Consider the following 25,000-nt stretch of genomic DNA (forward strand, 5'->3'; position numbering starts at 1 on the left):
CACAGTGGGTGTAGACCTCATTCATAGCGGGTGTACACCCCATTCACAGTGGGTGTACACCCCATTCACAGTGGGTGTAGACCTCATTCATAGTGGGTGTAGACCTCATTCATAGTGGGTGTAGACCTCATTCATAGTGGGTGTAGACCTCATTCATAGTGGGTGTAGACCTCATTCATAGTGGGTGTAGACCCCATTCATAGTGGGTGTAGACCTCATTCATAGTGGGTGTAGACCCCATTCACAGTGGGTGTAGACAGCATTCACAGTGGGTGTAGACATCATTCACAGTGGGTGTAGACATCATTCATAGTGGGTGTAGACCCCATTCACAGTGGGTGTAGACCCCATTCACAGTGGGTGTAGACAGCATTCACAGTGGGTGTAGACCCCATTCATAGTGGGTGTAGACCCCATTCACAGTGGGTGGGTGTAGACCCCATTCACAGTGGGTGTAGACCCCATTCACAGTGGGTGTAGACATCATTCATAGTGAGTGTAGACCCCATTCACAGTGGGTGTAGACACCATTCACAGTGGGTGTAGACATCATTCATAGTGGGTGTAGACCCCATTCACAGTGGGTGTAGACCCCATTCACAGTGGGTGTAGACCTCATTCACAGTGGGTGTAGACCTCATTCACAGTGGGTGTAGACCTCATTCACAGTGGGTGTAGACCTCATTCACAGTGGGTGTAGACCTCATTCACAGTGGGTGTAGACCCCATTCATAGTGGGTGTAGACCTCATTCACAGTGGGTGTAGACCTCATTCACAGTGGGTGTAGACCCCATTCATAGTGAGTGTAGACCTCATTCACAGTGGGTGTAGACCTCATTCACTGCTCTGTATTATATGGAAAAGGACATTCCAATGAATGTTTTTCTGCAACTTTGAAGTCAATGAAGTTCTTCCTCTCTAACATTGTGTTGTTAAGTGAAATTAAGCAAAGTGCTTATTATTCATTATTGAATAATTTCAACTTTCTCTCATCAAATATTGTTTTTGTTTTTTTCTTACATTTTCCACTTTTGTTTTTGTTGTAATGTAAGAATGTAATCAAATAATATGATTGTGTACCTAAATGACCTTGTGGGTCAAACATTCTGCTGTACGAAAATAATGTTCAGTTACACATTTTTAAGTGTTTATTATTGTTGTACTTTTTTTAACTCATTAAATTTACAAGTAAGTATTATTTTATTATTTAACTAACAAGCAAAACTTTATATTTTAAGTATATATATATTTTTGGAAAGCTTGTTATGTTGTAGATCAGGTTTGTCTCAACTCAGCAATTTGATCTTTATATGAAAAAAAAACCATGCATGTATACATGATACTTTATATACATATACTGTATATGTATATATATACATACATATATATGTATATATACATATATATATATAAACACAAATATACAGTATACATACATATATATATATATACATACATACATATATATATATACACATATATATATATATACTAGAGATGTCCAATAATATCGGTCTGCCGATATTATCGGCCGATAAATGCGTTAAAATGTAATATCGGAAATTATCGGTATCGTTTTTTTATTATCAGTATCGGTTTTTTAAAAATTTTTTTTTATTAAATCCACATAAAAAACACAAGATACACTTACAATTAGTGCACCAACCCAAAAAACCTCCCTCCCCCATTTACACTCATTCACACAAAAGGGTTGTTTCTTTCTGTTATTAATATTCTGCTTCCTACATTATATATCAATATATATCAATACAGTCTGCAAGGGATACAGTCCGTAAGCACACATGATTGTGCGTGCTGCTGCTCCACTAATAGTACTAACCTTTAACACTTCATTTTACTCATTTTCATTCATTACTAGTTTCTATGTAACTGTTTTTATATTGTTTTACTTTATTTTTTATTCAAGAAAATGTTTTTAATTTATTTATCTTATTTTATTTGATTAATTTTTTTAAAAAGTACCTTATCTTCACCATACCTGGTTGTCCAAATTAGGCATAATAATGTGTTAATTCCACGACTGTATATATCGGTTGATATCGGTAATTAAAGAGTTGGACAATATCGGCATACCGGCAAAAAGCCATTATCGGACATCCCTAATATATACATATACTGTATGTATATATATATATATATATATATATAAATATATATTATATATATACGTATATATGTATAAATACATTTTAAATATAAAGACTCATTTCAATTTGTGAAAAAACACAAAATTCACTCAACAAAATTTAACTTTAAATGCACGAAACAAAAATAAAAAGCATCATCCAAGTGAGATTTTAATGAAGATGGGCGTTAAAAAACAACAACAATGAGGGTCTGATCCTGGTTCTCTTTTCTGTCGTGATGTGATTTGGAGAAGATTCTTTCTGAGGGGACAGACGTTGCTCCTCTGAGGCTGCTCAATATGAAATGATTACTATACAATATGAAAGGATTACTGTACAATATGAAATGATTACTGTACAAAGTTTACACGCCGCCTTTCAAAAGTCAAAATCCAAATTGTATTTGTGAGTGCTTAGTGTGACGTGACGATGTAGAGACTAGGTCACGCCATGTGGGTCAGTCTCTCGCTCACCTCCCACAGTTTTCTGGCCATGGCGTCGTCTCGCCCTCCGCGTGCCACCTGCTGCACGGCGCAGTTGGAGAAAAAGCGCCCGCTCAGCGCCTCGATGCCCTCCTGCAGGGCGCAGTGAAGCGTGCACTGGGCGCCGCCCTCGGGGTCCAGGAAGAAGAGCTTGGCGAAGGGCATCTGTAAAGCCCTCAGCCACCAGCTCATGTTGCGACACAGCTGGGTGTTGATGACTCCTGTGAAGAGCAGGAAAATGGCCGTAATCGAAATATGAACTCAAGAGTTGACGGCAGAGTCTTGTTATTGTACAGCACTAAGACACTCAAATAGTACACTATAGCACTGCTAGAGGTGGGTGGCAACACACTACATTTACTCAGTTACATTTACTTAAGTTACTTTTTGGATCAATTGTACTTGTCAGAGTTGTAATGTAACTTACTTTTACTTGAGTATTTTTGAAAAGAAGCGCTACTTTCACTCCGTTACATTTATTTACATCACAATTATTGATTATGGCTTGCAAAGACGTGTTCTTATGGAAGTTTCTCAATACCCGACCTGTTGTTTGTGCCTTTAAAAAAGAATTATAACTCAATGTTAAAACACTTTACCTCTAACAACCAAAAAGCTGTGAAAACGATGACGCTGTGTTCCAAATTTAAGTTATTTACAGAAATTGTGTGAGCCTATGGCTTTGCACTTTGTTTGTTTTATATATATATATATATATATATATATATATATATATATATATATATATATATATATATATATATATATATATATATATATATATATATATATATATCATTCTATTTTAGGCAGCACGGTGGCAGAGGGGTTAGTGCGTCTGCCTCACAATACGAAGGTCCTGAGTAGTCGTGAGTTCAATCCCGGCCTCGGGATCTTTCTGTGTGGAGTTTGCATGTTCTCCCCGTGACTGCGTGGGTTCCCTCCGGGTACTCCGGCTTCCTCCCACCTCCAAAGACATGCACCTGGGGATAGGCCCCTCCCACCTCCAAAGACATGCACCTGGGGATAGGCCCCTCCCACCTCCAAAGACATGCACCTGGGGATAGGTTGATTGGCAACACTAAATTGGCACTAGTGTGTGAATGTGAGTGTGAATGTTGTCTGTCTATCTGTGTTGGCCCTGCGATGAGGTGGCGACTTGTCCAGGGTGTACCCCGCCTTCCGCCCGATTGTAGCTGAGATAGGCTCCAGCGCCCCCCGCGACCCCGAAGGGAATAAGCGGTTGAAAATGGATGGATGGATTCTATTTTAGTTACTTTGAATTTACAACCCCCTGGCGCTGTTTTGTACTTATTTTGATTATTATTTCTCAACTGTTTGTAAATGTTGAAATTTATAAATAAAGGTTTATAAAATTTAAAAAAATTTAAAAAACAAAAGACCTGATTGATTGATTGCTTGAAGCTTTTATTAGTAGATTGCACAGTACAGTACATATTCCGTACAATTGACCACTCAATGGTAACACGCCAATAAGTTTTTACACTGGTTTAAGTCTGGGTCCACGTTAATCAATTCTACTGACTTGTGTCAGAATGTTCCCAAAGAAGAAAGGCTACTTTTACTCCGTTACATTTATTTATATCACAATTATTGATTATGGCTTGCAAAGACGTATTATTATGCCAGCGACCCTGCTTCCGGCAACCACTGTCACGTGACTCTGTTTAGCCAATCCCACGTAAGCTTTAGTGACGTCTGATTCCGTTTCAACCAATCAAAACAAGCACAAAGTACAGCTACCGGAAGCTGAAATATGTCAGCAAATGATGAAATAAAGACCTACTGGCTTGTTTAATAAGTGTCACAATGTTCCCAAAGAAGACACGCTACTTTTACTACGTTACTTTGAGTTACATTCCGATCGTTATATTTATTTATAATCTTTTGATTATGGCTCGCTAAAACGTGTTTTTATGTCAGCGATCCTACTTCCGGCAGGCACTGTCACGTGACTCTGTTAAGCCAATCCCACGTGAGCAGTAGTGACGTTTCATTCCGTTTCAACCAATCAAACAAGCACAAAATACAGCTACCGGAAGCTGAAATATGTCAGTATTTTTTTTAAAGAGTTGACTAAAAAAACGATCTTTTTTTATGTCTCTGATGATCCGAATAACCACAAGTGTCCTTTAAACACTTTAAAACATTACCAACAACAACAAAAAGCAGTGGAAAGTTGCACTTATCTGTTAGATTAGGCGCTTGAAAGTTACTAGTGCTAGTTAATTAGCATGTAGCATTGTCTTCTTCTACTGTGTTTACATGTAACGTGGCTGAACAAGCGGGAGTGGCCACAGTCGCCCCCTAGTGTAGGAGAGGCACACTGCATCACTCACAGTACAAATAAGACTATAACTTCACAATCAAATAAAAATAGAATATATGGAAAAATATTGTTTTCTTCTAGAATGTAGTGGGTGTGGCTTATATCGGTGAAATATGGACAAAGATGATAGCAGTGAGACCTTCACTGACCTGGATGTAGGCTGTAGCAGGTGACCTCTGACCCCTCCAGCCTGTTCGCCAGCTCCCTGGTGAAGAGCAGGTTGCACAGCTTGCTGCTGCAGTAGGCCCGGAAGTCCTGCCAGGTGGACTGGCCCGACACCAAGTCCTTGTGGGACGCCAGCAGGGAGAAGTCCACGGTGCCGAGGCGGTGGAGAAGCGAGGCCACGTTCACCACCCGAGCCGCTCCACACCGCCGCATGCGCTCCAGGAGAAGGTTGGTGAGCAGGAAGTGACCCAGGTGGTTGACCCCCAACGCCATTCCAAAGCCCTCTTGTGTGCGTCCGGGACCCATGTGACCTGTGTTGGGGCACAACTCCCATTTGACTCACAACTGTTTCAAGTCTCAAGTCAGGGTGTCCAAACTGCATTGATTTCTATGAGCACACAATAGTAAAAATAATCATAATAAAAAATAAATAAAAATGATCATTAATAATAATTATATTAACACTAAAATACAAATAATAATATTAATATTAATAACAAATAATACTCATACAAAGTATTAATAATATTATTAATAAAAAAGTATAATATTAATACTAAATAAAATATAGAACAATAATCCATCCATCCATTTTTTACCGCTTGTCCCTTTCAGGGTCGCGGGGGGTGCCGGAGCCTATCTCAGCTGCATTCGGGCGGAAGGCGGGGTACACCCTGGACAAGTCGCCACCTCATCACAGGGCCAACACAGATAGACAGGCAACATTCACACACTAGGGACCATTTAGTGTTGCCAATCAACCTATCCCCAGGTGCATGTCTTTGGAGGGGGGAGGGGCCTATCCCCAGGTGCATGTCTTTGGAGGTGGGAGGGGCCTATCCCCAGGTGCATGTCTTTGGAGGTGGGAGGGGCCTATCCCCAGGTGCATGTCTTTGGAAATGGGAGGAAGCCGGAGTACCCAGATAATAGCATTAATAATAATAAATATATTATTATAAAAAAATAAATAATATTAATAACAAAATAAAATACAAATAATAATAATATTAATGATAAAATAATAATAACAATATTATTAATAATAATTATTTAATATTAATATTAATAATAATACAAATAATAATAATATGATTAATGATAGTAATATGATTACTAAAAATATTAATAATACAAAATATATAAAATAACATCATTATTATGAATAATAATAATAATAATAATATACAAATAACAATAATATTAATAATAAAATTAAAATAATAAATATATTAATAATACAAATAAAAAAAATAAAAATATTGATAATAATAATATTAATAATACAAATAATACAAATAATATCTACCTTACCTGCATTGTTGATGAGAATGTCCAATCTGGGCTCAGATTTCAAGAAGGTGTCAACAAAGCTGCGAACAGACTTCAAGCTCGCTAGATCCAAGTGCATAAACACGATTTGAGAATTTCCGGTCTCCTGGAAGACAAAACTTCTATCAGGGCCTCAAATGTTGATTCTTTTTTGTCATTTGTTCATTGACTTTTTTTGATGAATCAAGTCATTGGATGAAATAGGGCTTGGCGCTCCGTATATCGCAATAGACATGTAATCGATGGCAATAAAGAATGTATTCAATATATATTTTTTGTATGTATATATATATATATATATATATATATATATATATATATATATATATATATATATATATATATATATATATATATATATATATATGTATGTATGTATATATATATAAATACAAATGTCCCTCACGATCTTGACATTGCCCATCCCTACTACATCAGCTGACTTATTTAAAGAAAAAAAGATGTAATCAACAAGTGCATCAGTTCATCACCTGGCGGATGTCAAACACGGCGGCCTCGGCTTTCTCCTTGTTGCGACACGCCAGGATGACTCTGGCTCCTCTCTTGGCCAGTTCCACAGCGGTGGCCTTACCGATGCCCGCGTTGCCTCCTGACAAAACAACTACACTCAACACCCAAACAACAACTGTCAGTGGCCAACAAAACCTAGTCCGAGGACGCCTTTTTCCAAATTCATTGGAGGTTGAAATGAACACTTGAAATATGCATGAAGATAAACGCGTGTTACTGGAAATGTCATTCTTACTTTGCTTAGACGTGGGGATTTATGACATCATTGCAAATGAATGGGTTCTCTTACAATGTATCATTCATCGGGTTGTACAGCACTAATAACGTACCACAGTACTCATGAATTACAAAAGGTACTTTAAAAAATACCAGTACTTTTTTTCATGGAGATGACATGCTGTGGTCGTATTTTGTCTTCCGAACTAACGATAAAGGTGAAACTATAAACGCTAAAGCACCACTGCAAGCTAGCAGCTAACGCCCCTTCACAGTGTTTTAGCTACTTCTAAATCACTAATCCTCGCCTCCAGGGCGACAAATAAAGTACGTTTTTTACATATATCATTATCACTGGAGGTAGAGGAATAGCTAAACATGCTTCACTACACAACGTAGGAGGATACGATAGCTCACCGCTAACAGCAAGCTAGCGCGACTGAATGTAAACAAACGGGTGGATCTATACAAATGTCGACTGTAACGATACCAAGTACAAGAGTTGATCAAGTTGATGCTACAATGATTACATCAAAAATGTTTATTACCAGAAAATCTTTTGTCATATTGTTATTGTTTATAAAGTCAGTAAATACGAACCCTGGACAAATGAGGACTTTGAATATGACGAATGTATGATCCTGGAACTACTTGGTATCGGATCCACACCCAAATTTCTAGTATCAGCCAGGTATCAAACAAGAGAATAAGTGATTATTACATTTTAACAGAAGTGCAAATGGAACATGTTGAAACAGGAAGTAAGCAGATATTAACAGGAAATAACCAAGTAGATGAAAAATGTTGACAAAAAAAAAGGAATGATAAATGACACAATATGTTACTGCATACGTCAGCAGACTAATTGGGAGTCTTTATTTGTTTACTTACTACTAAAAGACAAGTTGTCTAGTATGATCAAAACATTATATTTCATGAAAACGTTCTTCTTTGATTGCAATAACAAACATATGGTTCATGTATCATAAGATTATCTTCCAAAATGAAACCAAGATATTATTTGTTGTCCGCTTGATTTAGAAAAGTATCGGAAATAATCAACAAACATTTTGGTACTAACACCAAAACATTGGTATCGGAACAACTTTAATTATGAATAATGCATTTTGTGCACTTTTTTTGAATACGCCAAGCTAAGTGAGGAATATGCGGACACGGGCAAAAAGATAATATACACGGAGATAAGTGACGAATCTGCGGACATGAGCAAGAAGACGAGTTGACCTAACAATGAAAACAATCGTGAAAACAAACGTGGCTTTCAAATCGATCATGTTTTTATATCAGATTGTAAAACGCTTGTCGCAATAACCTCGATGCTGTTCCATGTCGGTTATAAGTGGAATATTATTACCTGTGACGATGACCGTCTTCCCGGTCAGCATCACCGGGCTGAAGTTCCTGGTGCCCTTGAACGCAACATAATAAAGTAACAAGTAACAAAAGACGATTGTTGCTAAGACAAGCAGCGCCCACATCGCTGCTATGTCGTCAAACTCGCACCCTGACGTCAATAAAGTACTTACGGGGTCACCTATGTAACCACGGGTCTTGTAAAACATGTATTTATCAAATGTGAGCTATGAAAGATGGACACCGAATTTTGACCGCCCGTCACATTTTTACAGTAATCGTAGAGTTAGACCAACCCCACTTCCGTTCCGGCGTTCACAATAAAAGTCCTACTCGTTACATCGCTTTAACTGGAGTGAAGAAAAAAAAAAGAGGTTACAAAAAATAAACGAATTAAAATGTTGATTTTAATTCGCTCTACGAAATATGAAATGGGGAAAAATAGATCACACCGATACTGAAAAAAATAACGCTTTGTTTTATAATTAAAAAATAATTATATTTCAAAATTAATTTCAAATATTCCAATTTTTGGTTTACTTTTCCAATTCTCATTAACAACAATAAATCATCAAAGACTAAAACATACACTGAGGTTCCACACCAGTTTCAAGAAGAACATTTGTTTTCTTTGCGGTAGCCTTTCTTTGTGGCTCTCCTGCGCTTGCGATAACAATCCACTAGATGTCGCTGTGCACGCACATAAATAACGTTTTTTAAAACGTGACATCTTTTGCGTGTTTGCTGTCGCGAAAAAGCGATTTAGGCCAACAAAACCCATAGCAGTATTGTCAGAGCTTGCTTCATTGTTATTAATTAAATAATTCTAGTAATATAACAATATTAATAACAAGCTCAGTTACAGCTCATTTTATTACCTATTCTGTGTTATATGTGTTTAATGTTGCACCAAGAAAAATCCCTATTTTGTGAATACGTTCTCAAACAATGACAATACAACTATTCTGATAAGAGTAGTGTAAATGTTATATTTCACAGCCAAATAAAGCATTAAATAGTTGGATTATTTTCAAATGACAACAACTATCTTTAGTCCGGTTTGAGTCAATTAGTATAACAAATGTTTCACATAATTTAACCCTTTTGAGTATTCTGGGAACTTTTTTGTCCTTTCAGTGACATTTCTGCTCTCTTTTTGCCCGTAACTTTAGTCGTGTTAGTCCAAATTATGTATAAAAGATCCAAATAAAAATAAAAACAACTTCAGGAGGCCAGTTGTTTCTTTGCAGGTGAGCACGGGTGTTGATGAGCAGATGAGGGCTGTTTTTAGCATAGCTCTGTGATGTCAGGTTGCTAAGTTAGCTTCAATGGCGTCGTTAGCAACAGCATTGTTAAGCTTCGCCAGGCTGGAAAGCATTAACCGTGTAGTTACAGGTCCCTGGTTGAATAGTATTGTTGATCTTCTGTCTATCTTTCCAGTCAGGGGTTTATTTCTTTTGTTTCTATATGCAGTTAAGCACGATGCTATCACGTTAGCTCCGTAGCTAAAGTGTTTCGTCCATACTTGCCAACCCTCCCGTTTTTAGCGGGAGAATCCCGGTATTCAGCGCCTCTCCCGACAACCTCCCGGCAGAGATTTTCTCCCGACAAACTCCCGGTATTCAGCCGGAGCTGGAGGCCACGCCCCCTCCAGCTCAATGCGGACCTGAGACTGAGTGGGGACAGCCTGTTCTCACGTCCGCTTTCCCACAATATAAACAGCTTGCCTGCCCAATGAACGGAGAAGTTAAACAGGACAATACTGCCATCTAATGGATAGCCACCGGAACACTGAAATTCAAGTATTTTTTATTTTTTTCTATGTAAATAAAATAAATAAATATATATATATATATATATATATATATATATATGAAATATATATGAAATACTCGAGTTGGTGAATTCTAGCTGTAAATAACCACGCCCCCAACCACCCCCCCCCCCACCCCCGACCAAGCCCCCCCCCCCCCCCCCTACCGATATTGGAGGTCTCAAGGTTGGCAAGTATGGTTTCGCCGATGTATTGTCGTGGAGATAAAAGTCACTGTGAATGTCCATTTGGTGTTCTGGACTCTCATTTTCAAGAGGATATAGTATCCCAGGTGGTTTGAAATACAAATCCGTGATCCACAATAGAAAAAGGAGAGAGTGTGGAATCCAATGAGCCAGCTTGTACCTAAGTTACGGTCAGAGCGAAAAAAGATGCGTCCTGCACTGCACTCTTTTCCTTCACTCTCACGTTACTCATCCACAAATCTTTCATCCTCGCTCAAATCAATGGGGTAATCGTCACTTTCTAGGTCCGAATCGCTCTAGCTGCATTGAAAACAATAGGAAAATATGAGGAGGCGATCAACTGACTACGTCACGCTACTTCCGGTACAGGCAAGGCTTTTTTTTATCAGAGACCAAAAGTTGCGAACTTTATCGTCGATGTTCTCTACTAAATCCTTTCAGCAAAAATATGTCAATATCGCGAAATGATCAAGTATGACACATAGAATGGATCTGCTATCCCCGTTTAAATAAAAAAAATTCATTTCAGTAGGCCTTTAAGGGAGTTGACAACCTTATTTGATCTTGTCAATAATACAAATAAAACCTTTTTGACTAAACGTTGTTGAATGAAAACATTGTGTTATGGACATAAATGATATTTGTCGTTAATGAAGCTTGAAACAAGGAAGGAGAACATCTTTATTCCATCTAGCAGGTCAGCCAAGAGTCTTTCACGCAAGAGCACACATTTTCTCGCTGATCTCCCACAGCTTGTTGGCCGCGCCGTCGTCTTTGGCCTTGGCGTAGACGTCCCGCACCGTGCAGTTGGAGAAGTAGCGCCCGCTGAGAGGTTCGATTCCCTCCTGCAGAGCACAGTGGAGAGTGGTCTGGGACCCCTGCACCGTGTTTTTGAAGAAGTACACCGTCACCGGCTTCAACAGGATCTGCAGGAGGGAGCTGGTGTTCCTGGCTAAGTCCGAGTTGATCGCTCCTACAGGGGAAACAACACAAACGTCAATCTATGTATATATGTATATGTGTATGTATGTATACAGCATATGTATATGTATGTGTATATGTATATACTGTATGTATATGTATGTATATATGTATATGTATGTGTTTATGTATATGTAAATGTATATATATATGTGTATATATATATGTGTATATATATATATCTATATATATATACTGTATATATATATATATATATATATATATATATATATATATATATATATGTATGTGTGTATATAAAGTATATGTATATAGATATGTGTATATGTATGTATATATATGTATATATTTATACATATATGTATATGTAAATATGTATATATATATATATATATATATATATATATATATATATATATATATATATATATATATATATATATATATATATATATATATATATATATGTTCTGTTACAACTAAAAGTTGTAAACTCTTGTTGTTGAAATGTGTTGTGCTTAAATAAGCTTGTTATGTAATTAACATTATTACATGTGTATTTGTCGCCATCATGTGGCCATGGCAGTTAATACATCTTTGAGAAGTGCGTATTTTGAATCAAACTTTATTGACCGGAAGTTACATAAGCCAAGCAGCGAAATCTCCGGTTCCAGCACGTACTTTATGGTGGTTATTTTCGAAGAAAAACGGCATATATCTTTTGTTTAAGGTTGCATCGCCGGTATGTATCATAAGTTGAAGTTTGAAACTTGGTTTTTGTCTAAAATATTTCGAGCTAGATTTATGATTTTTGATGTATAATCTTTGCCATACTCATTAGCAATAATTTGCGATGTCATCTAAGATGGCGTCGTAGTGCAAATTCACTTTGTTTACCTTCTCACGCCTTGTAAGGTAGCATTACAGCATATATATGAACACATTTGCATAACATATTTATATATTGACTGTATTGTTTGTCTTTTTAGTTTCATCCTTTTGAATGTCATTAAACCTGCTGACAACGCTCATCGGTCTCCAGAGTCGTGACGTAAGAAAGGTGTTAAACAGCCATTGCATCACACATGCACCCCTAACGGCACAATATATATATATACATACATATACACATATCTATATACATTTCCATATGTATTTGTATGTATATGTACAGTATATATATGCACATTTGTATGTGCTAACGTAAAGTATTTAAGCTCGCGTTGTTAGCATTAGCTATTATGCTAACACCTTCACAAGAGACTGTGTTAGCATTATTAACTTACATTCTTTTTGTGTTGTTTCACTTTCACAAATTCCTCAGTAAATTCACCAAAACGTCAGCGTGGAGTTATTGAGCCGACGGGAGGGCTAGCTTGCGCAGCTAGCGGGTCCATGACCAGGACTTCTGTTTTGTTTCATCAGCCGTTTTACTGCCGTGTCACAGCTAGCATTTGGAAACAGTTAAGGTATGTAAATAAATATTTCTGTGTAAATAAATAATTTGACAACATATACTGTATATATCTGCGACTTATACTCTGGTGCGACTAATAAACTAGTGAACAATATTTTTCCCTTCTAAAAAGTAGTGGGTGTGGCTGATATACTGGTGCCTTGCATATCAAAGCCGATCTAAGTGATTATTTTGGACTGAACCCACACCAGTAGTGGATGTATGTTACTGATGGAGGCTATTTTGGACTGAACCCACACCAGTAGTGGATGTATGTTACTGATGGAGGCTATTTTGGACTGAACCCACACCAGTAGTGGATGTATGTTACTGATGGAGGCTATTTTGGACTGAACCCACACCAGTAGTGGATGTACGTTACTGATGGAGGCTATTTTGGACTGAACCCACACCAGTAGTGGATGTATGTTACTGATGGAGGCTATTTTGGACTGAACCCACACCAGTAGTGGATGTATGTTACTGATGGAGGCTATTTTGGACTGAACCCACACCAGTAGTGGATGTATGTTACTGATGGAGGCTATTTTGGACTGAACCCACACCAGTAGTGGATGTATGTCACTGATGGAGGCTATTTTGGACTGAACCCACACCAGTAGTGGATGTATGTCACTGATGGAGGCTATTTTGGAGTGAACCCACACCAGTAGTGGATGTATGTCACTGATGGAGGCTATTTTGGACTGAACCCACACCAGTAGTGGATGTATGTCACTGATGGAGGCTATTTTGGACTGAACCCACACCAGTAGTGGATGTATGTTACTGATGGAGGCTATTTTGGAGTGAACCCACACCAGTAGTGGATGTATGTTAGTGATAGAGAAAAAAGGTGACTTTAGTTCAGCTGACATTCCAGAAGAGGATAAGATCTGATGTTCAACCCTTCAGGGCTTCCTTATCTGAGCTGCTTTTGTGGCTGGACTTGAACACACAACCCAAGTCCTCATGACTTGCTCCACCACCAGTCATGCCATAATTAGTCCAATTACTGACTTTCTTCTTTCCACTCCCACTCACACCAAAGTTCAAGTTGTCTTCATCGTTTGGCTGCAAGGAAAAAGTCGCTCCCCAGGCCGAAGCCTCAAGACGCTCCCAGTTGAGGTGTGAAGTCCTTCTTTGTGTGGCGAGCCTAGACTTTAATCAGGTCTGGTCTTCCAAAGTCCTCAAAGTCACATGGCAGCCGCTCTGCTTTGCACTCACACTTGATGCACTTTCAAACAGTTTCAAGAGCCAGGCGAGTCCTAGTCCACACACCCGTGTCTGCTTTTAACCTCGTACACCCGTGCCGAGCCAGAGAGGAAACTCCTGGACAGTGTAGCCAAGTCCTACACGGGTAAATGCCGCAAAAAGCCAACAAAGACCATCGGTCTGGAGAACCGGTAACTGGACACCACGTCGTAAGAGATCTCTGGACAGGATACTTACAGGAACTAATGAATGTAGATCATACAGGAAGTCCAGGTGATAAAGCACAAACAGGAGAGAGTCTGATGTAACACAAAAAAAACACAAAACATTTGGCCATGGACTCTAGTTGCTGGGTCTCTGCCACACCAGAGTCCGTTTGGAGAGACCGGAGGAGATGCGGATGAAGAGACGGACTAGCTTCACAGTGTCTTGGCTGAATGAGCAGGTATCGGACACCTCGGTCTCCTTGGACGTATCCTCACTTGTCCGTGCGGACTGGACACTGGCCGAGAGTTGGCCATGGACACCAGCTGTTGAGAGTTGGCCATGGACACCAGTTGCTGGGTCTCTGCCACACCAGAGTCCGTTTGGAGACACTGGAGGAGATGCGGATGAAGAGACGGACTAGCTTCACAGTGTCTTGGCTGAATGAGCAGGTATCGGACACCTCGGTCTCCTTGGACGTATCCTCGCTCGTCCATGCGGACTGGACACTGGCCGAGAGTTGGCAATGGACACTAGCTGCTGGGTCTCTGCCACACCAGAGTCCGTTTGGAGAGACCGGAGGAGATGCGGATGAAGAGACGGACTAGCTTCACAGTGTCTTGGCTGAATGACCAGGTATCGGACACCTCGGTCTCCTTGGACGTATCCTGGCTCGTCCATGCGGACTGGACACTGGCCGAGAGTTGGCCATGGACACCAGCTGTTGGGAGTTGTTAGCAACTGGTACATACACATGACACAGCCACACACCTGGCCTCTGTTACACTAGTAGTTTTAGTGTGAGTAGTAGTTAGTAGTGGGACTGGTAGTAGTAGTTAGTAGTGACTGGTAGTAGTAGTTAGTAATGATTGGTAGTAGTTAGTAGTTACTGGCAGTAGTAGTTGGTAGTGATACTGATAGTAGTTAGTAGTTATTGGTAGTAGTAGTTAGTAGTGATACTGGTAGTAGTAGTTAGAAGTGATACTAGTAGTAGTTAGTAGTGATACTGGTAGTAGTAGTAGTTAGAAGTGATATTAGTAGTAGTTAGTAGTTATTGTTGGTACTAGTTAGTAGTGATTGGTAGTAGTAGTTAGTAGTGATTGGTAATAATAGTGATTGGTAGTAGTAGTTGGTAGTGATACTGATAGTAGTAGTTAGTAGTGATTGATAGTAGTTAGTAGTTATCGGTAGTAGTAGTCGGTAGTGATACTGATAGTAGTAGTTAGTAGTGATTGGTAATAGTTAGTAATGATTGGCAGTAGTAGTTGGTAGTGATACTGATAGTAGTTAGTAGTTATTGGTAGTAGTAGTTAGTAGTGATACTGGTAGTAGTAGTTAGAAGTGATACTAGTAGTAGTTAGAAGTGATACCAGTAGTAGTTAGTAGTGATACTGGTGGTAGTAGTAGTAGTTAGTAGTTATTGTTAGTACTAGTTAGTATTGATTTGTAGTAGTAGTTAGTAGTGATTGGTAATAGTAGTGATTGGTAGTAGTAGTTGGTAGTGATACTGATAGTAGTAGTTAGTAGTGATTGATAGTAGTTAGTAGTTATTGGTAGTATTAGTTGGTAGTGATACTGACAGTAGTTAGTAATGGTTGGTAGTAGTTAGTGATTGGTAGTAGTTGGTAGTGATACTGATAATAGTTAGTAGTGATTGGTAGTAGTAGTTAGTAGTCATTAGTAGTGACACTGGTAGTAGTAGTAGTAGTTAGTAGTGATACTGGTAGTAGTAGTTAGTAGTGATACTGGTGGTAGCAGTGGTAGTAGTTAGTAGTGATAGTAGTTAGTAGTGATACTGGTAGTAGTAGTTAGTATTGATTGATAGTAGTAGTTAGTAGTGATTGTTAGTAGTAGTTAGTAGTGATTGATAGTAGTAGTCAGTAGTGATTGGTAGTAGTAGTTAGTAGTTATCAATAGTAGTTGTTAGTAGCGATTGATAGTAGTAGATAGTGATTGGTAGTAGTAGTTAGTAGTGATTGTTAGTAGTAGTTAGTAGTAATTGGTAGTTGTAGTTAGTAGTGATTGTTAGTAGTAGTTAGTGATTGTTAGTAGTATTTAGTGGTGATTGGTAGTAGTAGTTAGTAGTGATTGTTAGTAACAGTTAGTAGTGATTGTTAGTAGTAGTTAGTAGTTATTGATAGTAGTAGTTAGTAGTGATTAGTAGTAGTACTTAATAGTGATTGTTAGTAGTGGTTAGTGATTGTTAGTAGTAGTTAGTAGTGATTAGTAGTAGTAATTAATAGTGATTGTTAGTAGTGGTTAGTGATTGTTAGTAGTCGTTAGTAGTGATTGTTAGTAGTAGTGCTAATAAATGAAGATAGTGCTGTCCGTGTGCAGCAGTTCTTTGCATCACCTTTTGTTTCCGCACTTATTTGCTCTTTGAGTGCAGAATCAAAGTCTTCTACCTGCGTGCCACTTTCCTGTCTCTGCGTCCTGGGGTCACGCCTTGAGCCACCATGACAGGTGGAATGTTGAGACGTACAATCACGGGTACTTGAACTTGAACATGTTCCACATGAAGCAGGTTTTGTTCATTTGTCAAAGCTTTGTTTGGAAATGTCAACTCCACCTTTCTACCAACAAAGCAAGTTTTGTTCCAGCTGGACTAAAAGTGTCAACAAAAGAAGAATGAGATATTTAACTGCATCGTCTTGTTTTCACATCTTCTGTTGACAGACATGTTTCCATTACTCAGCTGTCAGATAAGAAGGCAAGCTCATCCATATTTTTATGGATAAATGTTCAGATATCCATGGCTGTTATGGACTCCTTCTTCTTCAGTACGGTGCAGACTAGCAGTGCTACTCTACGACTGCTACACCAACTGAGCTAGCTACATGCTCTGTCGTCTTTCTGATGATTTCAGTCTTTAATTCCATGAATATCATCCACTTTTACTCCCCAGCTGTCCTTCTTACTCACTTTCTTCACAAGTTATGTTCATCTCAAGCTAGAATATCTGTTGTTTTGTGACTATGCCAACTAGTGGTGGGAGGAACGCCATTGCTGAGAATGTTGAAGTAAAACTTCTGTTTAATAACTTGACAATTCCCGCTTTTTTGCAAAATTCCCAAATTTCCAGGAAGTTCCCATTGAAATGAATGGGACATTTTTCCAAGTTGCACAATTCCCACATTTTTCAAGCTATTCAAAGCATTCCAACATCAACACATTCCACTCATCCTGGACATTCTAACTAACATTTTTCCAAGTTCAAAAAAATTCCAGGAATTCCAAGAATCCCTGTTTTTTTCAAACCCTTTTTCCACCCTTTTTTCTGGCGACTACTCCTTCCACATTTTTCAACCCACTTCAACCGTTGCACCGTCAAATCATTCTTCTTAATCAGGACAAAAAACAAAGTTGTTTTTGAACCAGAAAAAATTCCCGGTCTTCCTGAAATTCCAGGAATTCCGTAATACCCATTCTCAATTAAAAATGTTACTACTTCAACATTTCTCGACCGATTTGAAAAAATCCCAACACCAACCATTCACCAACTCATTCAGAACATTAATTTTTTTTTTAGAATTTTCCAAAAAATTCTAAAAATTTCCATGAAATTTCCAAATTTCCATGAAATTCCCATTGAAAATAATGGAACATTTTTCAAAGTTCCACACTCCCACATTTTTTACTTGATTCAAACTGTTCCAACTTCAAAATATTCAGCCTGTTCAGGAATTGTGTGCTCCACTTCAACAATTGTAAAAAAAATTTTCCCAGATTTCCTAGAATTCCCAGTTTTTAGGGACATTTTCCCCATTCAAAATGAATTATCCATTTTTCTTCTTCTTCCACAATTCCAACATTTTTCAACCGATTCAAACCATTTCACCTTCACAATTCATCCTGGAAATTCAAACAACCATTTTTCCACGGTCAACACATTTCCAGGAGTTCCTGTTTTTTTTTTTTTAACCTTTTTTCCAACCTTTTTTAGTGCGACGACTCCTTTCACATTTTTCAACCCATTTCAAGCGTTCCACCGTCAAAACATTCCTCTTAGTCAGGACAAAAAACCAAGTTGGTTTAAGAACTTGAAAAATTCCCAGTTTTCCCGAAATTCCGTAATACCATTTTTCAATTAAAAAACTGTTCCTACGTCAACATTTCTTGACCCATTTAAACAATTCCAACATCAAACAATTCAGCTCATTCAAGACATTCATGCTCCAAATAATTTCCCCCAAAATTCCCGCTTTTCCCAAATTTCCATGAAATTCCCGTTGAAATGAATGGTATATTTTTCAAAGTTCCACAACTCCCACATTTTTTATCTGATTCAAACGGTTCCAACTGCAAAATATTCAACCTGTTCAGGAATTGTGTGCTCCTTTCCAACAATTATGAAAAAAATTCCAGATTTCCTCAAATTCCCAGTTTTTAGGGACATTTTCCCCATTCAAGATGAATTGTCCCTTTTTCAAACTTCCACAATTCCCACATTTTTCAACCAATTCAAACCTTTCTACCTTCAACACATTGCACTCACCCTGGACATTTAAACTATTTTTTTTCAAGTTCCAAAGATTCCCAGGATTTCCAAGAATTCCCGTTTTTTCCAAACCCTTTTTCCACCCTTTTTTCTGGCAACTACTCCTTCCACATTTTTCAACCCACTTCAACCGTTGCACCGTCAAATCATTCCTCTTAATCAGGACAAAAAACTAAGTTGTTTTTGAACCAGAAAAATTTCTCGGTTTTCCCGAAATTCCAGGAATTCCGTAATACCATTTCTCAATTAAAAATGTTACTACTTCAACATTTCTCAACCGATTTGAAAAAATTCCAACACCAACCATTCACCAACTCATTCAGAACATTAATTTTTTTTTTTAGAATTTTCCAAAAAATTCTAAAAATTTCCATGAAATTTCCAAATTTCCATGAAATTTCCAAATTTCCATGAAATTCCCATTGAAAATAATGGAACATTTTTCAAAGTTCCACACTCCCACATTTTTTACTTGATTCAAACTGTTCCAACTTCAAAATATTCAGCCTGTCCAGGAATTGTGTGCTCCACTTCAACAATTGTAAATTTTTTTTCCCAGATTTCCTAGAATTCCCAGTTTTTAGGGACATTTTCCCCATTCAAAATGAATTATCCATTTTTTCTTCTTCTTCCACAATTCCAACATTTTTCAACCGATTCAAACCATTTCACCTTCAACACATTCAATTCATCCTGGAAATTCAAACAACCATTTTTCCACGGTCAACACATTTCCAGGAGTTCCTGTTTTTTTTCTAACCTTCTTTCCAACCTTTTTTAGTGCGAAGACTCCTTTCACATTTTTCAACCCATTTCAAGCGTTCCATCGTCAAAACATTCCTCTCAGTCAGGACAAAAAACCAAGTTGGTTTAAGAACTTGAAAAATTCCCAGTTTTCCCGAAATTCCGTAATACCATTTTTCAATTAAAAAACTGTTCCTACGTCAACATTTCTTGACCCATTTAAACAATTCCAACACCAAACAATTCAGCTCATTCAAGACATTCATGCTCCAAATCATTTCCCCAAAAATTCCCGCTTTTCCCAAATTTCCATGAAATTCCCGTTGAAATGAATGGTATATTTCTCAAAGTTCCACAACTCCCACATTTTTTATCTGATTCAAACTGTTCCAACTTCAAAATATTCAACCTGTTCAGGAATTGTGTGCTCCTTTCCAACAATTATGAAAAAAATTTCAGATTTCCTCAAATTCCCAGTTTTTAGGGACATTTTCCCCATTCAAGATGAATTGTCCCTTTTTCAAACTTCCACAATTCCCACATTTTTCAACCAATTCAAACCTTTCTACCTTCAACACATTGCACTCACCCTGGACATTTAAACCATTTTTTTTCAAGTTCCAAAGAATTCCAGGATTTCCAAGAATTCCCGTTTTTTCCAAACCCTTTTTCCACCATTTTTTCTGGCGACTACTCCTTCCACATTTTTCAACCCACTTCAACCGTTGCACCGTCAAATCATTCCTCTTAATCAGGACAAAAAACTAAGTTGTTTTTGAACCACAAAAATTTCTCTGTTTTCCCGAAATTCCAGGAATTCCATAATACCATTTCTCAATTAAAAATGTTACTACTTCAACATTTCTCGCCTGATTTGAAAAATTCCAACACCAACCATTCACCAACTCATTCAGAACATTAATTTTTTTTTTTGCATTTTCCAAAAAATTCTAAAAATTTTCATGAAATTCCCATTGAAAATAATGAAACATTTTTCAAAGTTTCAAACCCCCACATTTTTTACTTGATTGAAACTGTTCCAACTTCAAAATATTCAGCCTGTTCAGGAATTGTGTGCTCCACTTCAACAATTGTAAAAAAAAAATTCCCAGATTTCCTAGAATTCCCAGTTTTTAGGGACATTTTCCCCATTCAAAATGAATTATCCATTTTTCTTCTTCTTCCACAATTCCAACATCTTTCAACGGATTCAAACCATTTCACCTTCACAATTAATCCTGGAAATTCAAACAACCATTTTTCCACGGTCAACACATTTCCAGGAGTTCCTGTTTTTTTTTAAACCTTTTTTCCAACCTTTTTTAGTGCGATGACTCCTTTCACATTTTTCAACCCATTTCAAGCGTTCCACCGTCAAAACATTCCTCTTAGTCAGGACAAAAAACCAAGTTGGTTTAAGAACTTGAAAAATTCCCAGTTTTCCCGAAATTCCGTAATACCATTTTTCAATTAAAAAACTGTTCCTACGTCAACATTTCTTGACCGATTTAAACAATTCCAACACCAAACAATTCAGCTCATTCAAGACATTCATGCTCCAAATAATTTCCCCCAAAATTCCCGCTTTTCCCAAATTTCCATGAAATTCCCGTTGAAATGAATGGTATATTTTTCAAAGTTCCACAACTCCCACATTTTTTATCTGATTCAAACGGTTCCAACTGCAAAATATTCAACCTGTTCAGGAATTGTGTGCTCCTTTCCAACAATTATGAAAAAAATTCCAGATTTCCTCAAATTCCCAGTTTTTAGGGACATTTTCCCCATTCAAGATTAATTGTCCCTTTTTCAAACTTCCACAATTCCCACATTTTTCAACCAATTCAAACCTTTCTACCTTCAACACATTGCACTCACCCTGGACATTTAAACTATTTTTTTTCAAGTTCCAAAGAATTCCAGGATTTCCAAGAATTCCCGTTTTTTCCAAACCCTTTTTCCACCCTTTTTTCTGGCAACTACTCCTTCCACATTTTTCAACCCACTTCAACCGTTGCACCGTCAAATCATTCCTCTTAATCAGGACAAAAAACTACGTTGTTTTTGAACCAGAAAAATTTCTCGGTTTTCCCGAAATTCCAGGAATTCCGTAATACCATTTCTCAATTAAAAATGTTACTACTTTAACATTTCTCGACCGATTTGAAAAAATTCCAACACCAACCATTCACCAACTCATTCAGAACATTCTTTTTTTTTTTTGCATTTTCCAAAAAATTCTAAAAATTTCCATTAAATTTCCAAATTTCCATGAAATTCCCATTGAAAATAATGGAACATTTTTCAAAGTTCCACACTCCCACATTTTTTACTTGATTCAAACTGTTCCAACTTCCAAATATTCAGCCTGTTCAGGAATTGTGTGCTCCACTTCAACAATTGTAAAAAAAAAATTCCCAGATTTCCTAGAATTCCCAGTTTTTAGGGACATTTTCCCCATTCAAAATGAATTATCCATTTTTCTTCTTCTTCCACAATTCCAACATTTTTCAACCGATTCAAACCATTTCACCTTCACAATTCATCCTGGAAATTCAAACAACCATTTTTCCACGGTCAACACATTTCCAGGAGTTCCTGTTTTTTTTTTTAACCTTTTTTCCAACCTTTTTTAGTGCGACGACTCCTTTCACATTTTTCAACCCATTTCAACTGTTCCACCGTCAAAACATTCCTCTTAGTCAGGACAAAAAACTAAGTTGTTTTTTGAACTGGAATTTTTTTTCCCGAAATTCCAGGAATTCCGTAATACAATTTCTCAATTAAAACTGTTACTACGTCAACATTTCTCGACCGATTTGAAAAAATCCAACACCAATCATTCAGAACATTCAATTTTTTTTAAATTTTCAAATTTTTTTCTAAATTTCCATAAAATTCCCATTGAAATTTATGGGAAATGTTTCAAAGTTCCACAACTCCCACAATGTTTAACTGATTCAAACCGTTCCAACTTCAAAATATTCAATCTGTTCAAGAATTGTGTGCTCCCTTCCAACAATTATTAAAAAAATTCCAGTATTTCCCAAAAATTCCCAGTTTTTAGGGATATTTTCCTAATTCAAAATGAATGATCAATTTTTCCAAGTTGCACAATTCCCACATTTTTCAACCAATTCAAACCTTTCTACCTTCAACACATTGCACTCACCCTGGACATTTAAACTATTTTTTTTTCAAGTTCCAAAGAATTCCAGGATTTACAAGAATTCCCGTTTTTTCAAATCCTTTTTTCCGTCGACAACTCCTTCCACATTTTTCAACCCACTTCAACTGTTCCACCGTCAAAACATTCCTCTTAATCAGGACAAAAAACTGAGTTGATTTTTGAACTGGAATTTTTTCCCCCGAAATTCCAGGAATTCCGTAATACCATTTCTCAATTAAAACTGTTACTACGTCAACATTTCTTGACCGATTTGAAAAAATCCAACACCAATCATTCAGAACATTCAAATTTTTTTTAATTTTCAAAACATTTTTCTAAATTTCCATGAAATTCCCATTGAAATTTATGGGTTCCACAACGCCCACAATGTTTAACTGATTCAAACCGTTCCAACTTCAAAATATTCAGTCTGTTCAAGAATTGTGTGCTCCCTTCCAACAATTATTAAAAAAATTCCAGGATTTCCTAAAATTCCCAGTTTTTAGGGACATTTTCCTAATTCGAAATGAATGATTCATTTTTCCAAGTTGCACAATTCCCACATTTTTCAACCAATTCAAACCTTTCTACCTTCAACACATTGCACTCACCCTGGACATTTAAACTATTTTTTTTCAAGTTCCAAAGAATTCCAGGATTTCCAAGAATCCTTTTTTCTGTCGACTATTTCCACATTTTTCAACCCACTTCAACTGTTCCACCGTCAAAACATTCCTCCTAATCAGGACAAAAAACTAAGTTGTTTTTTGAACTGGAATTTTTTCCCCCGAAATTCCAGGAATTCCGTAATACCATTTCTCAATTAAAACTGTTACTACGTCGACATTTCTCCACCGATTTCAAAAAATCCAACACCAATCATTCAGAACATTCAAATTTTTTTTAATTTTCAAAAAAGGTTCTAAATTTCCATGAAATTCCCATTGAAATTTATGGGTTCCGCAACTCCCACAATGTTTAACTGATTCAAACCGTTCCAACTTCAAAATATTCAGTCTGTTCAAGAATTGTGTGCTCCCTTCCAACAATTATTTAAAAAATTCCAGGATTTCCCAAAAATTCCCAGTTTTTAGGGACATTTTCCTAATTCAAAATGAATGATCCATTTTTCCAAGTTGCACAATTCCCACATTTTCCAACCTCACTCACAAACATGATGTAATCATGTCCACACGAGCTGTCATTATTTCCAGGCTTTCTAAAGAATACAGAGCAGTGAGTGAGTACGTACCTGGATGGAGAGCATAGCAGGTGACTTGGCTTCCTTGCAGTGTCTTGGCCAGCTGGTGAGTAAAGAGGACGTTGCACAGTTTGCTGTCCGAGTAGATCTGAGACACCTGGGCGAAGGACGTCCCCAAGCCCAGAGCTTTGTGCTTGGTCAGGCAATCAAAGTCGATTTTTCCAAAGTTGTGCGCCAGGGACGACACGTTGACCACGCGACTGGGTTGGCACTCCTTCAGGCGCTCCAGCAGCAGGTTGGTGAGCAGGAAGTGTCCCAGGTGGTTGACACCAAACATCATGCCCACACCGTCCTCTGTCCGGCCCTGCAGGTAAACACCTGGACCACAGAGAGCAGAGTCATCAATCTCCTAATCGCAACATCCATCGAAAAAACTTCTCAAGTATTCAATGTTTAATCAAAGGATTCAAAGGAAAAACAGCTAAAAAATGAGAAAAGTTTAGTAATAAAAAAGTTGTATTCTATCCCCAAAGACAAAATGTTCTTGCAAATAAATCCAGAGTCACTTTGCACTCATTTTAGTAGAAAGCTGTTGAAAAACATCACATACTGTACATACACTAGGGCTGTCCTCATACCAATATGTTGGTACCAGTACCAAAATGTATTTCAGTACTTTTCAAACCAAGTTTTTATCCTCGGGTATTTTTTAAAGGTAGTAAATGTTGATGTCACCTGCGTTATTGATGAGGATGTCAAGTCTGGCCTCGTCTCTCAGGAAAGTTTCAGCAAAGCTGCGGACAGACTTGAGATTTCCCAAATCCAACTGCATGAAGACCACCTGACTGCTGCCACTCTCCTGTCAACCAACACATCACTTCAGCTACATACACATATATGTATATATACACACACACATTAGAAATATACATACACACATATCTACACACACACATA

The 25,000-nt window shown here is 37.6% G+C and overlaps 2 protein-coding genes across 4 annotated transcripts in view; both read right to left on the reverse strand.

Moving 5' to 3' along the window:
- Positions 1-2,301: 2,301 nt before the first annotated feature.
- On the reverse strand, positions 2,302-8,912 carry LOC133663098 (dehydrogenase/reductase SDR family member 13-like). Of its 2 annotated transcripts, XM_062067318.1 has the most exons (6): positions 8,769-8,902; positions 8,597-8,651; positions 6,966-7,084; positions 6,457-6,580; positions 5,130-5,456; positions 2,302-2,851 (listed from the first exon to the last, which is right to left on the reverse strand). In XM_062067318.1, the coding sequence occupies exons 1-6, from the start codon at positions 8,802-8,804 to the stop codon at positions 2,592-2,594; spliced, it is 921 nt and encodes a 306-aa protein (XP_061923302.1). In that variant the 5' UTR covers positions 8,805-8,902; the 3' UTR covers positions 2,302-2,591. The 2 variants fall into 2 exon arrangements, with proteins under 2 accessions (XP_061923302.1, XP_061923301.1); XM_062067317.1 differs by having other exon boundaries at positions 8,597-8,912.
- Positions 8,913-11,279: 2,367 nt separating this feature from the next.
- LOC133663099 (dehydrogenase/reductase SDR family member 13-like) overlaps positions 11,280-25,000 on the reverse strand; it is a 19,084-nt gene continuing 5,363 nt past the window's right edge. For both annotated transcript variants that reach the window (XM_062067319.1, XM_062067320.1), the window contains exons 3-5: positions 24,779-24,902; positions 24,095-24,421; positions 11,280-11,587 (exon numbers count right to left, since the gene is read on the reverse strand). In XM_062067319.1, the coding sequence (XP_061923303.1) occupies positions 11,328-11,587; positions 24,095-24,421; positions 24,779-24,902 (711 nt within the window). In that variant the 3' untranslated portion in view covers positions 11,280-11,327. The remainder of the gene's footprint in view (positions 11,588-24,094; positions 24,422-24,778; positions 24,903-25,000) is intronic.

The sequence above is a fragment of the Entelurus aequoreus genome, linkage group LG13, assembly GCF_033978785.1.
Source record: "Entelurus aequoreus isolate RoL-2023_Sb linkage group LG13, RoL_Eaeq_v1.1, whole genome shotgun sequence".
Classification (NCBI taxonomy): Eukaryota; Metazoa; Chordata; class Actinopteri; order Syngnathiformes; family Syngnathidae; genus Entelurus; species Entelurus aequoreus.

Bases quoted from the DNA above. Each gene is read 5' to 3' on its own strand.
- LOC133663098 (XM_062067317.1), bottom strand. From the start codon at position 8,804: ATGTTTTACAAGACCCGTGGTTACATAGGTGACCCCGTAAGTACTTTA. The intron at 6,581-6,965 runs GTGATGAACTGA...TTTGTCTTCCAG, and splicing joins CCGTGTTTGACATCCGCCAG to GAGACCGGAAATTCTCAAAT. The intron at 5,457-6,456 runs GTAAGGTAGATA...GCCCCAACACAG, and splicing joins CATTCTCATCAACAATGCAG to GTCACATGGGTCCCGGACGC.